Source organism: Neltuma alba, unplaced genomic scaffold, assembly GCF_004799145.2.
Source record: "Neltuma alba isolate B1F8T4 unplaced genomic scaffold, ASM479914v2 tig00013258_pilon, whole genome shotgun sequence".
NCBI lineage: Eukaryota > Viridiplantae > Streptophyta > Magnoliopsida > Fabales > Fabaceae > Neltuma > Neltuma alba.
The window spans coordinates 261,376-278,064 of NW_021637551.1; the positions used below are offsets into that span (position 1 = coordinate 261,376).

General features: G+C 38.2%; 2 protein-coding genes and 1 pseudogene across 2 annotated transcripts; 1 reads left to right on the plus strand and 2 right to left on the minus strand.

Moving 5' to 3' along the window:
* The first annotated feature begins 733 nt into the window (after positions 1-733).
* LOC114735872 (homeobox protein knotted-1-like 1) lies at positions 734-4,239 on the plus strand. Its single transcript, XM_028923647.1, has 5 exons — positions 734-1,252; positions 1,429-1,539; positions 1,751-1,895; positions 3,190-3,440; positions 3,901-4,239. The coding sequence occupies exons 1-5, from the start codon at positions 1,010-1,012 to the stop codon at positions 4,099-4,101; spliced, it is 951 nt and encodes a 316-aa protein (XP_028779480.1). The 5' UTR covers positions 734-1,009; the 3' UTR covers positions 4,102-4,239.
* Positions 4,240-8,899: 4,660 nt separating this feature from the next.
* Positions 8,900-10,408, minus strand: LOC114735875 (nicotianamine synthase-like). Its single transcript, XM_028923649.1, has one exon. The coding sequence runs from the start codon at positions 10,292-10,294 to the stop codon at positions 9,332-9,334; it is 963 nt and encodes a 320-aa protein (XP_028779482.1). The 5' UTR covers positions 10,295-10,408; the 3' UTR covers positions 8,900-9,331.
* A 3,958-nt stretch (positions 10,409-14,366) lies between these two features.
* Positions 14,367-16,039, minus strand: LOC114735877 (uncharacterized; annotated as a pseudogene).
* Positions 16,040-16,689: the final 650 nt, after the last annotated feature.

Sequence of the window (16,689 nt, forward strand, 5' to 3'; positions counted from 1 at the left end):
CTACTTTGTTTATTATATTTATACATTTTTTAAAAATAGCCTTTGTAGTGAATATACATAATTAACAAGGATATTTTAAAAAAAATAACATCTATCTATTATAAATAATTAATTTAATTAAAATTTTTAATCTATTTAAACTAATTAATTATATCTTATATTAAAGATAGGATGTAGTAGAAATTTTCATTGAATTATATATTGATAATTATAATTATAATTTTCGCATTCCTAAAAAATAATGATTACTGATAAAAAAAATATAAACTGCGAATAACGTCGTTCATTCTTGGCCGCCTGGGGGCAAGGTTTGTTTAGGCGCAGAGATGGGAAGGCGAGAAGATACCCGGAGATGAAGCGCGGGGAGCTGGCGTGCAGAGAGGGACGGGGACCCACACAGAAGTGGGAAAACCAATAAGAAAGGGAGGAGCATCTGAAGCACAGTAGCACGTCAAAGTGAAAACCACGACTGGACTCGCACGCTCACTCTGTATATGTAAATACGGCCTATATACTACAGATAACAGCACGAACCTTCAAGGCTTCAGCTCCTTAACCTTGTCAAATCATTCCGCTGTTTTCGTCCTTTGCTTTTGATCCCTCCCACACAACCTTTTATCGGGAAAGAAATTTTTCCGCCCTTTGGCCTTGTCCCAGGTGCACTGGTCCTGTTCTTCTCCCTTCTCCCTCTCTCCTTTTCCCCTTCCCTTCCCTACCTTCTTCTGTCTCCGTCCATCTATCCCTCCGTACACACCAAGGATAAAGTTGTAGAGTTGAGCTCTCTCACTGGCAGCTCTTCGATTCTTCAACTTCAAGCAAACGGGTCTTTCGTCATATTGTTTGAGCGAAAGGCCTAAAGCTAATCCATTTCGTTTCTCTCACCTCATCTTCTGTGCCTCTTACACCTCGATATGCTTGCTTAGTTCTCGGCCCTTGGGACTTGCTTGGAATTACAGCTCGCGGGATTTCAGTCCAGACAAGCACAGTAGTTGTTCGGCGAATCATCAATATGGACCATGTTTGCAGGTTCAACACTAAGGAATCATCCCGTTCGGAAGATGTCAGAGTTGGTGACGTCTCTTCCTCTTCAGATCAGTTGCATCGAGCTCCGGCTGCTCATCACTACGTACAGCTGGAAGTGCCTGATTCGGAAAGAACCGGCCTTGACGTGCCGGACCAGTTCATCAAGGCCCAAATCGCCAATCACCCTCTTTATCCTAATTTATTATCTGCTTACATTGAATGCCAAAAGGTCATTACCTACGGTTGCTTAAAACTATTCTGGTAGTTTTACTGAATTAATCTTTCTTTCATGAGGAAAACAAGAAAGGGAAAAAAAAAACAAAAACAAAAACAAAAACTTGCGCTTTTCGTGATTAGTGTTTGATTTACTCTCACTAATTTAGCGGTGTTATAATGTACTTAAAGGTCGGAGCTCCACCAGAACTGGCGTTTCTTCTGGAAGAAATGAACCGTGAAAATCACCCCATCAGTGCTCAGGGTCAGATTGGGGACGATCCTCAACTTGACGATTTCATGGTATTAAAATCCACTTAGGGCATTTAATTTCTTCGAATTCCGAGTTTTGTTTTTCCTAATAACTTGGAGGCGGAACCTATAGATTAAAATAAAGCTCAAGTTTTTACAGTTTGCTGGATTCAAACCGATACACACATGCCTGTCGTTTTTACTATGCGTATATGTCGTTTCTGAATGGAAAATTTGAATTGTTGGTGCTTGATACTGCAAGGAATCATACTGTGAAGTTCTTCGGAGATACAAAGACGAGTTGTCCAGGCCCTTCAACGAAGCGACCTTGTTTTTGAGCAATATCGAATCCCAGCTCCACAACCTTTGCAAGGGAACATTAACGACCTCAACGGGATGTCGATCCGGTATATACCTGCTTATATAAACCCCTAATTCGTGTTTTACCTCAAGCTGTTCTCTCTGGTATTGTTTTTGACTCGCATCGTTTGTTTGAGAATCTTAGAGGTGGAGCTGGAGAGTTAATTTAAAGTAATCAATTTAATTAAATCGGATAAATCTTTTCTTTCGCTCGCAAACAGAAAAAGGATAAGTCTTTTCTCTAATATTTCTTTTATTGAGCTTGAATGGCCCTATTTTCGATGAAATATGCAGCCAACCTTGGATATTTCATTTCAACATTAATTAGAATCCTTACAGCGAGGCCCATGTTACCAGTGAGCTATTAAATTTGGGTAAAAGTTGTGGCCATTGGTTTGTTATGCGTGGTGTTAATTTCTTCTAATAGACATGAACCGTGCAAGTGTTTTTTTTACCCCTTTACTTCAGCGAAATACGTGGATATGATATCTTTCTCAATCGTAAACTGATGAAAATTAGCATCTAATTCAGAAAGTGTGGATTGAAATTGTGTCTGCATTACGTTGTGACTATTTTGGATTTGATATATGCAGGATGTTAGTGAGCGTTATTTAATTACTATGTAAGTTTTGACGTGAGAAATGAGCTTCTAATCTCTTTCTGAACATCCCTCGATGTTCACCCACAGGAGCTTAGTGCTTTATTAACCCTATGACATGCATGAATTGAAGATAGATGGGCTTTACAACATTTAGGCACCCTAAAGACCATGATACTTGCATTAAACCCTAATTTCAGGTCTGCTAGCTGGTGTTTTCTGAGAGGTTTATTGTTTTTCGGACTGAAGTGATTGCATAGAAAAATTAACCTTCGGCTCTGGCTGATGTCTTTAATTGGCATGTCATTGAATATATTTAATTGAAATGTATCAATTAAGGTTTCGATGTTCCGTCTTGAATTGGGCTTATAATCTGACAAAATGGTGACGCCATCCAGTTTTTCCTCCTTAAGGATGAGCCTTTCTTCTCCGGTCTTTCTCTTTCGCAACTAGAAGGCAAGTTCGTTCTGAGCTTACGAAAGAAGGGAACGGATTGCGAGGGGCAGATAGGCAAATGCTGGATAGTGAAGAGGGTGTAAATTATACGAACTTGCCTTCAAATAATTTGCGGGCACGAAGTTAGTCATTTACACAGCTTCCTATAAAAATTAGTCTAGTGGGTGAGGCATGTTGGTAGCTAAAAAGAAACAGATAGGAAAGTAATAACTGAGAGAGACGAAGCAAAATGCTTTTTATTGTCAAATATAAATGTTACATAAACTTGGGGCTGCATGAATGTGTAGAGGACGCAGGTGTGACTTCAGAAGAGGAACTAAGTTGTGGTGAGGTCGAAGGTGTCGAAGGTGCTGGAGCTTGTGGCAGTTGTGAAGCTGATAAAGAGATCAAAGACATGCTTCTTCGTAAGTACAGTGGCTATCTCAGCAATCTCCGGAAGGAGTTCTTGAAGAGAAGGAAAAATGGTAAGCTTCCGAAGGATGCAAGGATGATATTGCTCAATTGGTGGAACACCCACTACAGATGGCCTTATCCCACGGTAATATAATTACCCATTTACTCATTACCATAAAACATGCTTATAATAATACGGCATATGTTACAGTGTCTAATATAATGTTTTTCAACGCGCAACTGATCAAAGTAATGTTGGATCAGCGTCTTCTTGTTCTCGTCCTGTTATACGATGAAATGCTAATGTTTCTTGACCTTGCTATTATAGTCTCGGGGCTGAGTTTTGGCTTTTCCAATGCTAGTTTGGTATAAGCACACTGTCGTTGTATAATTTCATTGGTAGGGATATGAAAAGAAGTGCAAGAGCATTTGATGATAGATGGTGATTGTGATTTTGAACTAAGGCCGGGGACGAAAGAGACAAATAGTGACACTGGATATTGATTATGATATTGACATACTGGTTGGAACCTGATTGGGTGTTTAATTAAATTATATGTGTGAAAGCATTAAAGACTGAAAATGATGGGTGATGAGACATGCAGGAAGAGGAGAAAGTGAGGCTATCGGAAAGGAGTGGACTGAATCAAAAGCAGATAAATAATTGGTTCATCAACCAGCGGAAACGGCACTGGAAGCCATCTGATGATATGCGATTTGCCGTCTTGGAGGGTGTAAATGGGGCCCCCTTCGGCCCCCCTTTCTGCTTCAACGCTCCTCCTCCACCCCCTCCCCAACCTCATTGATATTCCTCAACTCTCCCAATCCACCCTTCTTCTGTGGTATATCTCTATACATAGATATGTATATATATGTATTTGCACTTGTGCTCCAAGAGATCAATTTTTGGGATCTCCACACAAACGTATGAGCTTCCTCTCAAATATTTGCTTGTATTTATGTTACGTGTACAATATAATGGGTGGCGGTTCCTCGTTCCTGTAATTCAAGCTGGAATCAGCAATAAGGGCCTAGCTAAACAGTTGTATACTTGCAATACGCTTTGTACTCAATTGTTGTGGATGAAGTTGTGATGCGTCCAGATTGAACGGAAGTGGTGGATATTACTACATAAAGATATCCATATCATAGCATGTATGGAAGTTGGAAAACGGAAAGCGTCTCTTGGGATAGCTAGGATGATATAGGCAACCGAGGTGGTTGTATGGTCGTGGATAGTAATGAGGTTTCGTCTGGTCTTAATTCCTAATTGCTCTGCTGCGTACGAATGTCGTAGGGTCTCCTGCTCTACGTACCGTAATATGAACCCTGCGTCCCTACCCTTCCCCCCTCAAATCTCACCATATGCTTCACTTTCTGAAGCGCCCATGAATTTTCTCGCTTAGTTTTCATACCTGCTCATTTCTTGTTAGTGTTTACTTAACCAAGGAAGAAGAAGAATAAGAAGAAGAAGCGAATGATTGGATTCATCGTAAAATTGAGGGGCTGAATATATTAAAGATGATTGAATTCATCACACGCATATATAAACCAACCAAACTGGTCGGTTCGATCGGTTAAAATCGAAGCCGGCCTGGTATCCAGCTGAAACTGAAAATCGGTGAACTTGAGAACTAGTTAAGAATGGGCTGAATCGGTCCTGAACGGATCAAAATTGACGAAATCGGTGGTTCGACAGGTTGGGCTGGTGGCATATTTGTTTTGATTTTAATTAATATTTTTAGAATACAATCTTTCATCTTCATTTTTATTATTATGAAGGATTATTTGTTTTATTCTAAGCATGTATTATTTAAAATATTAATTTATAAATAACTGGTTTGGTCATAGTCTGTTCACAGTAACGATGGCCCCAATGCTGTTATAATCGAGTTTCAAACAAATGGCAGAAGATAATCCTCTAAAGAAAACAAAAACCATGTTAAAAGTTGGGGTCATCTGGGGCGGGTCGCCCTCATTCAACGGCAAATTGATTTCTTTCACAGTCAGGTTCGACGCTTCCAAATTCAACATGCCTTTTTAAAAAAAGGAAAAAAGTTAACTGTATTATTTATGATATTGGAATTTTACGAATGCAACATGTTTTTATGTATGTCGAATGATTTTTTTTCAAATTAAGGTTACTCCATGTTTTAATACCAAACTCCGAGTCCATGGGAGAAATGAAATTACGTAGATTTTTTGGTACTATACTTTTCACGAATTCAGACGAGAAAATAGACATACAAATTTGTGATATGATGTGGTCTAAATTTGTAAAGTTTTAATGCGAGGGAAAAAAAATGAATGGGCTTTTCCATGGTTTGGGCCAGGCTAATAGGGAAATGATTGCGGCTGGACCTTCCTCAATCTCTTTTTCCCTCAGAAATCAACTTCTTTTCAAAAACCAACAAGGGTTGGTCTGAATAGTAAGAGATTCGGTTCTGCTTAAGTGAGGTCTTGAATTTAATTCCTCATTGATACAAAAAAACCCGTTGGGAGACTCACTTACTATACCTAGGTGCGCGACGCGAGTCAGATCCGAACATAGTCAGGGCAAAGCTCTGGTGAACCGAGTAGAGAACAACAAAAAAAACTTCTTTTCAAAAGCTTTGTGGGCGCCACGATAATTTTATAATTTATATGAATGCAACACGCAAAACATATGGGGAGTTTCTTTTTTTAATACGCTATGAAATTTATAGGGATTTATACTACTTATAACATGAATTTTTAATTTCAATCTTGGTTTTATTTTTATTATTATTTATTTTCCCTCGTATTTTCAATAAAATTAAAATATTAGGAAAATGAGTGTGGACTCCAAGAAATTGTTAAGTTATTGTCCCTGAAAAATGTAAATTTTGGGTGTCTGGTTTTGAAGTGATTGGAAATTGGAATGGCGGTGTTGTGTCGAAACGCAGTGCACGCTACCTGCGAAACCATGAAGCGCAAAACTCACGTCTTCCTCATCCTATTGTGGAAATAACACCCCTCCTCTTAAAAAATTAGTATTTGTGAGTTTGTAGCCAGGGATATGACGCTGTGGGGTCCCCCAAGAAAGGTCAAAAAGAGGGGGGGGGGGGGATTGTGCTGTTGGCCGCAGCTTCACGCGCGGATGAAACGTGGGGTTTGAAGACTGGGCCGTATTATTGATGGTTTACAAATATAATGGCTTGTTGGGCTTTTTATATTTGATATTTAATATTGCTTATAAATAATGTTGCTCCTATTTGGGGAAGGGAGACGTCAAAAAAGGCATGGAAGGTGGCATGTTCGCCGATGCTGATCCCAACACATCGGATGTTTACATAGATTTATTTTTTATTTTTAGTAGTTTGGGTAAAAACATGGGTAGTCAATTACTCTATATAATAATAAAACAAAAGACGCCCTCTTTGATTGGGATGTTAAGCCCAGATCATCACTCACTCTGAAAACTCAAAAGTCACCCGGTTAAAGAAATATTTCACTTGCTTGTTATGGAAAGTGAAATGAAATTAAAAAAAAAAAAAAATCTCCATCGACATGGTACCATAAGAAAAGGATCAATTAGCATCTTGTATTTGCATTAACCAAGTGTTTGGATAGAAACCAAACCATGATTTCAAGAGTGATTTTACGATATACAAAATAAATATGTTGAGGAGTTTATCTCGATTTGTAAAAAAATATTTTTCAAAAACACTTTTCATGACATTTAAACACCCCTTAAGATACCGAAGACTTTTGACACAAGCGTGTTTTCACTCCAATCCCATGGGCCTACGAAAACAAAATCAAGAGTTTTATAGGCTCAGAGCATCGTTGTCTTCCTCACGAGGCCTCAATGATATTTTCCCCTCCTCCTCTGCCGCCCATAGGCATCCATCCGTCAAGTTGTATATATTCGCTTCGCAATTTCAAATTCACAACACACACTCTCTCAAAATTTTTCTTATAATTTTTGTTTCGAAGAGCCGGTGATGTGCTATTGAATTATTTGCCAAGGACGCTCCTGTGATGAAAAATCCTAGTCACAACAATTCAAAAAATTTGCGACAACTACTACCTCTGGTACTTAATATAAAAACCAGTTAGAATATGAGATTCAATCATAAATATAAGACATTAATTTACTTTATCTGTTATATTTATAATCTTTCTCCAAACTAATTTAACTAACTTATAAATTGATATATATGATCTAATGTTTATAAAGGAATACCTTAGAGAGATCATGTTGCATTTGTTATTATTAAATGATTAATTTGGTTCTCTTAATCTCTTTAAATTAATTAATTAGCTTTTATGTTAAGAAATAAAGGTGGTATATGTGTGCAGCACGGATAACACGGGGAAGCATTATTATGTTCACTTTTGAATCCTGTCAATTATTAGTCTTTGAGTTTTATAAGCTAGAGAACAAGGTAACTCTGGCTGGGTTGCTTCTTTCGTGGTACCCTAATTAATGATTATAAGCAATATTGAAAAGAAAAGGTTACGTAGTTTAATGGAGTTTTAATTCCTACAAGCTCAGGTTGTGACACACACGTAACGATGTAAGATTTCGTGTAGAACCTTCTTATAGAATTCTAAATATCGATGGTCTCGAATTGATCTAAACAAAGTGTGTCATCTTTATTAGTAGCCGTCAGTACTCAAACAATGCACCAAAGGGTTTGTCTCTAATGGAGCTTCCTTCAATGACTTAGTAAATTTCCCCCCATTGATACCCCTTGAAAGAAGGATCCAACGTTGATATTGTTCTGCACTATCATATCAATGACCCGACATGTACGGCTTTTTAATTTTTACCTAAATGACAGGTGAAGACATTGCAGCAAGGAATCAAGCTTGCAACAATGCGACCTGTTTTTCTGCTGATATATTATAATAACGAACATTCATTCTGAAGGAGGTCTTTTGCCTGTAGTTTTTGGCCTGAAATACCCATCTTAATTCTAATTCCATCCTTTTAGTTCCCCATCATCAATTATTTTGCTTCCTCAAAGCAAACCAGTTAAGTTGCAGGGTGGCATCATCCGGGGGGGATGTCATTCATAAGTGATTAGGGCACAAAATCACTAGAATCCCTCTTTGAACTGAGCACAGATCTAGATGTGCACATATAGGGATTATATTCTGAAAGACCACAAAGGCATTGCAATATGGTCAACCGAAAGAAAGAAAAATAGTTACTGCAGGAACCAGATTAATACAGGAAGCAAGGCTAATATCAGAATCTACTATGCATCGTTGTCCATAACTGAGCCTCGATTGAAAGGCGCGCCCACATATATATGATAATAAAACCCAGCAAAATTCCAATCTTCCTTCTTTATTTCTTTCCTGCCTGCATTAAGTTTAATAAACAGTATGATATGCGTATGATTTAATCGAAGAATATTCATCATACTATTGCCTGGAAAACTTGTTTACCTTTTATGTTGATTTTATCGAACAATTACACATTTAGTGTATTTAAGAACTACATCGTATAACCCTAACAAAATAAATTTTTGCACTTTTCCTCTCAAATCACAATGAGTCCTCGATAGGGTGTATATGTCACCTACTTGCATTTTATTCCAGAATCGACACTGATTTGATGAGCCATTATAGTGAAAAGCAAGAAGATGTTTTTTTTTTTTTTTTTACCAGTTCTTTCATCAGGTTACAGTAAATGTGATCAACTTGCAGCTTGCACCGAGGACAACTTGCAGCTTGCACCAATGACAACATTTATTGATGAGCTGATAATAAGGAAATTAAATAAAAAAAGAGTACCCTTGAGAGTGCGGATCATCACGAAAACACATATAAGCCCCCTTTTTTTATTTCTTGAGAATTTTGAGACGACATCACGAAAATGATGAGCACTAGATGATATAGATATCATAAACGGGTATATCGGCAGGAAAATTAAACTAAGTGACTACTGGCTAGTAGCTACCGCATAGATGACCCAATTCCATGTAGAGAGACTCCAATCACATAAATATATGGCTAGAGAAATGAAGGTAGTGTGTTAGAAAGAGAGAGATGTCGAGTTTATTACGATGGCTGTTCCTCGACGGTCAACTCCTCAATCATATTCCCATGGTTGACGAGGGGATTAAACACTTGTATCTCAGAACACTTGTTTGGCAATATCATATTTGGAAGACCTTGCTGATCATTATGCGAATGCAGAGGCAGGGGATACTTCCGCGCGATCACAACAGAATTGATAACCTCATCGGTGGGATGGAACACAGAGAGAACCTCAAAGCCTCGAAGATCGTCGGGCTCAACCACAGGATACAGAAAAGCGCGAGCTCCATGGGCACTCCTCAGCATCAGGAGTGCTCCCGGAGCCATATGCTTAGCCAAATGATCGATCACCCGATTCTTCTCGTCATTGTCCATCCCCACGAGAGCCGCCAAATAAACAACCTCGTACTCTTCCAAGTCCTTGGTCACGTCCAAGATATCGCTGGTGTGAAAAACCATGCGTTTAGATAAATCAGTGTCGGAAGAAAACAAGCGAAGGGCCATGGAATTGGCCTGCGGGTCGATGTCATAGTTATGGAAGGTGGTGGTGGGAAGATGATTGGAGGCCAGCACAATCGAAGTGAAAGGAAGAGGGCCAGAGCCGACGAAGGCTATGTTGGAAGGGAAACGAGCGCAGTGCTGGGTTAGGATGGTGAACTCGAGGAGACCGAGTTTGAGGTAGTTGGAGTAATAAGGGAAGATGTCGAGGTGGTCGAGAGGGTTTTCGAAGGAGCCGAGGATGGTGGAATAGTGGGTCTCCAGGAGGCCTTCGGCGTCGCCACAGAGGCGAATGAGCTTGGACCGAATCTGCTGAAGGCTTTTGGGGAGCTTAGTGACATCGATAGGGTTGGGTGGTATGCATGTGAGGACGAGTTGGGTAAAAAGAGTGTCGACATTTTGGCAGGGTTTGAGACTATCGAGGCTCGAGATCTGATCATAGAGCTCGCAGATCTTTCCAATCAACAAATCTTCCTGGCTCACCATGTCGACACTATGAGCAGGGCTCCTTTGGTTTCTTTTTCACAGACTCTGCGGTGTCCCTAAAGAGAAAAAAGCTCTCTGGGAGCACACGGTGTTTGAGAATAGAGAGGGACGCTTAACCCTTGGGCAGGGCGGGATCTGTATTTATGCTCACTACTGGGTCCCATGTGGGCCCCTGGTGCTTTACGACCATTGGCTTACTGCCATTGGACGAAGGCGTGTGCAGTTTCATTTTGTTCCGCTTCGCCTAGATTAGAATCTAAAATGTTATCGCCTTCCCCCGTCCAACTATCAATAGTTCCGGCAAACCAAGAAAACAAATTCACAGACAAAAATATGCTGGTAGTGTCCTTGATAACAACTATTTACAAGAAAAAAAGTCATATTTGATTCTGACTTTTCTGTTTTTTCCCCTGGAATTAAGAGGTTTTGGGATGATATTGCTTTATAAATGTGTGCTAGCATGAGTGTGTGTGTTAGGGTTTTGAGAGTAGTCCCAGAAGATTGAAAATGCATCATGACGATCAATAATCCTGCGATGGGGATTGAAGCCAATGATCCCACCATGCTCATGGATGGAATGCGCATGACAGAAACTTAATGTTGTGTCATGCATAAATATCAGAGGATGGAGGGGAATATATCCAAGTCTATTTTGGCTGGAAGAGATCCAATGCTGGTAGAGGTTGAAAAAAGGGAATGAAAGAAAGTGGCTGGGAGAATGAATGTCCACATCGTTAAGGCCTTTCGGGGTCAAAAGCGCGGTAATAGTTCAGGTAATGAGAATCTCTCAAAGTCAATATCAAATATATTACCGGATGCTCCAACATTAATTGTTCCTTCCACCCACCATATGGTTACCTAAGAACTCTGATAATTGGATTTTACTATAAAATCGACAATAATATAATAATCATGAGACTTGCTGTTTTGGCAAGCTGGCAAGCCTGTGATTTTGTTGAGTTTAATGGCCTTCGTTTATGCACGTCAGCAACATAACACGAGGGTCGACGTTACGTTGTACGCTGAAATCGTATTGTATTTCATGATGAGAAAATTCTAATGATATTTTAAATCGAATAATTAGTTCTTTTTTCGTATATATTTCCTACCTGTGATTTAGAGACTAGAGTTGCTCATCATCATCGGCTAGTTGTACGTAGTAAGCAAACGAGAATATATGTGTCAGTGTCTGATTTGTTTAGGCATAAACAAATGGATCGGAACATGTTCTGTTGAGTGCTGTTTAAGCTACTATCAGCATCAATTCAGTTCACACTGGATAAATAGAGATAATATATATAGAAGGCATTATATTGCCAGTTTTATATGAAAACGATCGACGAAAACGCAGCGCCGCTCCTTAATATTGTCCCTTTAATTGACCCGATATGATGAAGAACGCAACTGAGTGATCGAAGGGCGTGGATGGAAGATTCGGTGCGTGTGGCCTTGATGGAGCAGTCCACTATAGCGATAGGAGACAAAGTTCGTTGCTGTGATAGAGAATAGGTTTGAATTCTTGTATTATTCCATCCATCTGCGGCCGCATAGTTATCAACTGGATCCCTATGCTTACCTTCTGCTCTTTCTTTGTTTTTTCTGTTCCTTTCTCCCAAAAACAATTCTGTTATGTTGGGGCTCCTGAAATCACAAATATATTACTACATCCACTGGTTAATATATCTAAAGGCTAATTGACTAATTTGAGTAGATTAAAAAAATTAGTTGAGTTAATTATCTATAATAAATATGTACTGTTTTCTTTAAAATATCCTTATGTATATTAGTTAGAACTACCATTTGATGAAATATTTAACATATACAACTATTATAAAGGTTACCTTAAAAAAATAAATAAATATGAAAGACATAATTGATTGTTATCTTATATTTAAAACTAAATTAAATGTCAAATGAGCTATTATTTATATTACGGACGATGGATTCATACAAAGAAAATATTTCATTTTAGCCGCATTTTTCAATTTTCACCCAAAAAATACGCACATTAGCATAACAAAAAAAAATCAGTATGCAAATCTCTATCACTTTAGACGTATTTAACTAAGTCCTTCTAGTTTATTTTATTGGATCCTCGTAATTTTTTTTAATGATAGGCATACTCATAATTTGTTAGTTTGTTAAAAAACAAAAAAAAAAAACTCTAATAGTTAATGATATGGTTCTCACTCAACATATTATTAAATTAATTTTGCCACTTGACTTTAAATAAAATCTAGAATGCAAGGAAACAATTATGGGCACAATAATTTTTTATATTTATGTTGATAACAATTAAATTTAGGCCATTTTTAAAATTTTTTTTTTTTTTGCATTTTATAGCAACTTATATGTCGCTCAATTGAACTTGGTCAATAGACGATGAGTGCGAGGACTCATGATCATAATCGAGAAATTTACAACAACCTGATAGAAAACTATAAGACCCAAGACCTCGTTAAAAATCAAGTACAATCATAAGGAATGAAGAATTATTTTTGTCAAACTATTTTTTTTATCTTACTATAATAGATTGATTGCATTTTTTTTTTAAATGTAGACTTCTTAACACGCGTTTGAAAGTTTAGGATAAGAGATTTGAGTCTCTGTAATTAAAGTATTATTGTGTTTAAAATGGAATTTTTCAGTATAGTTTATTTTTCCCCCCTTCCCAATTATTATGTCCAAAACTCGGATGTCCTCTCAAACATATTTGCCGTATTATTATCTTTGTCCCTTGTGACCAAATCTATAAGAGGCCACTGCTTCAGAGTTTGTCTTTAGAAAAGGTGGGAAATACAGTGTATGGGCAATTATGAAAGGATGTATGGATCCTCATCGTGTTGACATTCAACAAGTTGCCCCTCTCGCTCCACTTCATGCTCTTTCTTATTATATTATTTTTTTAAAAAAAATCATTTGTTATTCTCACTTTGATTCCTTCCCCTTTTTGCCTTTTCTCATATTTAAAAAACATTTGTTATCCTTACTTTGATTCCTTCAAGTTCGATGGTTCATATGACACCATATCATCCACTTCCATTCTCTCCTTTGACGCAGCGTAGGGTTGTAGATTTTCCTTGTTTTCATCTCACTTACTTTTATTATTCTTCCTCACCCAGCCAAATCCGTGTTTAATAAATCATAAACTGTTTTATCCTCACCAAACCCAGATTAGGCACTAACTCTCTCTGAATAAATTCAGTATTGAAGGGATTGGTTTTTGTTCCTAAACTTCTAAAAATTTCAATGAACGCTCAGCGCTTTGGTATTCATGTATTCATGTATTTTGGTTATGTCATTTTTTTGACATAACCAAGAGAAACATTAATTAATCAGTAAAAGAATCAAGAGAACACTTTATAATTCGTGTCAGGATGAAAAAAAAAAGGAGTAGTAGTAAAAATAACCCAATTGGTGAAAGCTGACATAATTAAGATTGGTTTCCAATAGAATGGAAAGATGTAAGGATGCACTCAAGGAGGCATTTGGGGTGACGCAGACACAGAAATATGGTTGGAAAAGAGAGATTAGCAGTGAGCATCACTGAGCATTAATTATCAGCAGATCAATAAAAAGCAAAAGCTACTTTTGATGACGGGGGGAGGGGCAGGGCGGCGAATGGATTTGTTTATTGGTCAATTTGGCCACTTTCACGCACCCCAAAATGCGACTACTCGACGCTGAAAGCAATGAGTGATAGTGTTGCAGAGACTGTAGAGGCCACTTTGGGGAAATGCAAAATGTTGTCAATATGGACTCATCCTGTACTTGCCCTCGCCTTTCGGTTGCACCATCTCCAATTATTCTCTTAATGCTCCACATTGTTACATTATTAAAGCCAGAACAAATATTATATTACTCCTGTAAAGATAGGCCTAGCCATCATGAAAGCCCGTGAATAATGGCCTCCATCTTAGTTGGCCATCAGTGAAGTCTGACTCTGCTGACCATTCTGATAACCATGCTTGTTCCTCTCAGATTGACGCCCTCTTCTTCTTCTTCTTCTGTTCATTATATTAGTCAATTTCTAACTCTGATACTTAGCTACCAATTCAATGGCGGGGGCACTAATACAGGTGAATTTTTGCTGAGTTTGATAGGGTTCTTGGTAGTCTTTTTATTCTTACTGTCATGCTGTTCAATGACGTTCATATACATATTCTGCTTTTCTGCCTCTCCTCCTCGCTACACAAGTGTCAGCCCTTTATGGTTGAACCAAGGTTACTTAACAAATTCGTTCCCAGCATTTTATGATTTGTGGCAATCATTTTTATCTGTTGAAAATATTGTTTGACTGGTTATCCTGGAGCCCTGAGATACATAAGCAAACATAGACCTACATGCAACTTTCTAAAGGAAGCGTTTGCAACATCAGGAAGGAAATCTGTGAATAAGATATTAATTGAAACGCGTACATTTGTCAAAAATCTGGGCGTGAAACGATGTACGGTCGGACAAAAAAATCAATCGGGGGCAAAACAATATGATGTGAAACGATGAACTTGACATGCTGTGGGAATTGGAGCTATAATTTCAAGGACAAGAAATGCACTGCATTAACCACATCATACACCATTAGTCCAATTCTGCCTCCGGCCCAACTTCCTATTTGACTTCCCACAAGATAACCAAGCCTCCCAAGACACTGCTCCCCAAAGAAGCCTCCGCTATAAGTACCAAACAATGTTCCTATGCTTCTGAGGAACCCTTCTGTCATGGTAGCCCCATAATAGATAGCTTCAAAAAAGTCCCATCCTGAAGACATTATGGGACCTATAACGCGTTTCGCTTCACGGGACGCCATCTTTGCTGCCTTCTTACCATGTTTTTCAGCAAGTTTTGACGACTTTTTCTGTGACATCCCCTTTGAAGCTGCTTGAAAAAGGGCAGTTTCAACGGCTTCATCCCTTGCTTTCAACACACGAGCAGTCTCAACGTTGTAGGAGAAGAGTTTCGCAGCTTCCTTCACACTGCATCCTAAACTTCCAGCGCCCATATCGAAACAATCGAAAATTGTGAACTTCCCACATTGGGACGAACCTTCCTCCCCAACTAGCTCTCTGCACTTTTCAGCTGAAAGGACCAAAAGCAAGTCAATTGATCTCATACTCTCAGTAACCATGTTTTGATGCGCAAGATCTAATCTCGTAAAGATACACATAATCTGTATATTGTACGGTCTACCTTACATCCACTCGTTCTTACAAGTCATAAATCATTCTAGGCATTTCTAAGAATAGCTGCTCTGGTTTTCATCAGAAAGCCAGATTCAACACCTTTCAATCCTCTTACAGGTAAATGCATAGGAGATTCATCAAACACATTTTCATTACATTTGCATGTGTGTGTGTGTTTCAAAGCTAAATATTTGCGAGCCAAATATGTAATACCAAGAAGAAATTGAAAGCTTGGAGGAGCGGTGGCCGCTCCATGACGGTGAAATTAAGAGGAAAGAGATATTATAGTAAGAGTTCGGTATTTATGAATTCAGAACAAAGCAATTCATCACGTGCTGTTTGCCATTTGCGATTTCCGATGATTGCTAATGTAATGCAAATTACACAACATGGATTGCAAATAACCGAAAAGGGAAATTCAGTTGCGAGATGACATTAACAGATAGAATACTGTCAAGAAACCAATGAAATTGGTATGTATATAAGTGAAAGCACCTGTCTTGCTAAGCAGAATGATGCCAACTACAAACAGGAGGATCCGAACCCTCTTTTGTCGGAGTTACATGGCCCTGCTCTTTTAAACGATATAGACCTGAGCCTCAATGCTAACAATCCTTCAAAGATCAAAAATGCTTTTCATGATGTTCGTAGTTCCAGCGTTCATTCCTTTTTTTTTCCCTCATTGTTTCTTCCATTCATTTTTTTTTTAATTGAAGAGCTTTCTCTCTCTCTTTTTTTTGGCCTTTCTTTTTCTATTTCTTCAGTGCAAGTCGTTCCAATCTTAACGTCACCGAAGTCGAAGAGACAGGAACCTCCTAGTCTCCTACAATGCAGATCCCGTATTGGTCTCAGAATGGAAATGTCGTGGTTACCCTTGGGGAATAATTTGCCTCTCACGGTCTCGCAGTTTATTTGGAGGTGAAAGGTTAAGGGTAAAATTTTAACCTTTTTGTATCCTTAAAAAAGACTGACTTCTTGTTGTCGCGATTTCATAAAATATGGTAAAGACAAAATAAATAAAAAACTAGATAAAAAATTGTATTCATACTTTTAAATATGTTATAAAAACAAATAATATAAATTTGTGCATCAAAATTAATTTTTTATGTAGGCTAAACCAATCACAAACTGGTTCAAATATTTTTTCCGATGAAATTAATTAAGATATGAATAAAATAAAACAAAACGGCACCAGACAGCATAAAAACGTCAATG

Coding starts and splice junctions, on each gene's coding strand:
- LOC114735872 (XM_028923647.1), top strand. CDS start 1,010: ATGGACCATGTTTGCAGGTTCAACACTAAGGAATCATCCCGTTCGGAA. Junction 1,540..1,750: donor CTCAACTTGACGATTTCATG/GTATTAAAATCC, acceptor TGATACTGCAAG/GAATCATACTGTGAAGTTCT. Junction 3,441..3,900: donor ACAGATGGCCTTATCCCACG/GTAATATAATTA, acceptor TGAGACATGCAG/GAAGAGGAGAAAGTGAGGCT.
- LOC114735875 (XM_028923649.1), bottom strand. CDS start 10,294: ATGGTGAGCCAGGAAGATTTGTTGATTGGAAAGATCTGCGAGCTCTAT.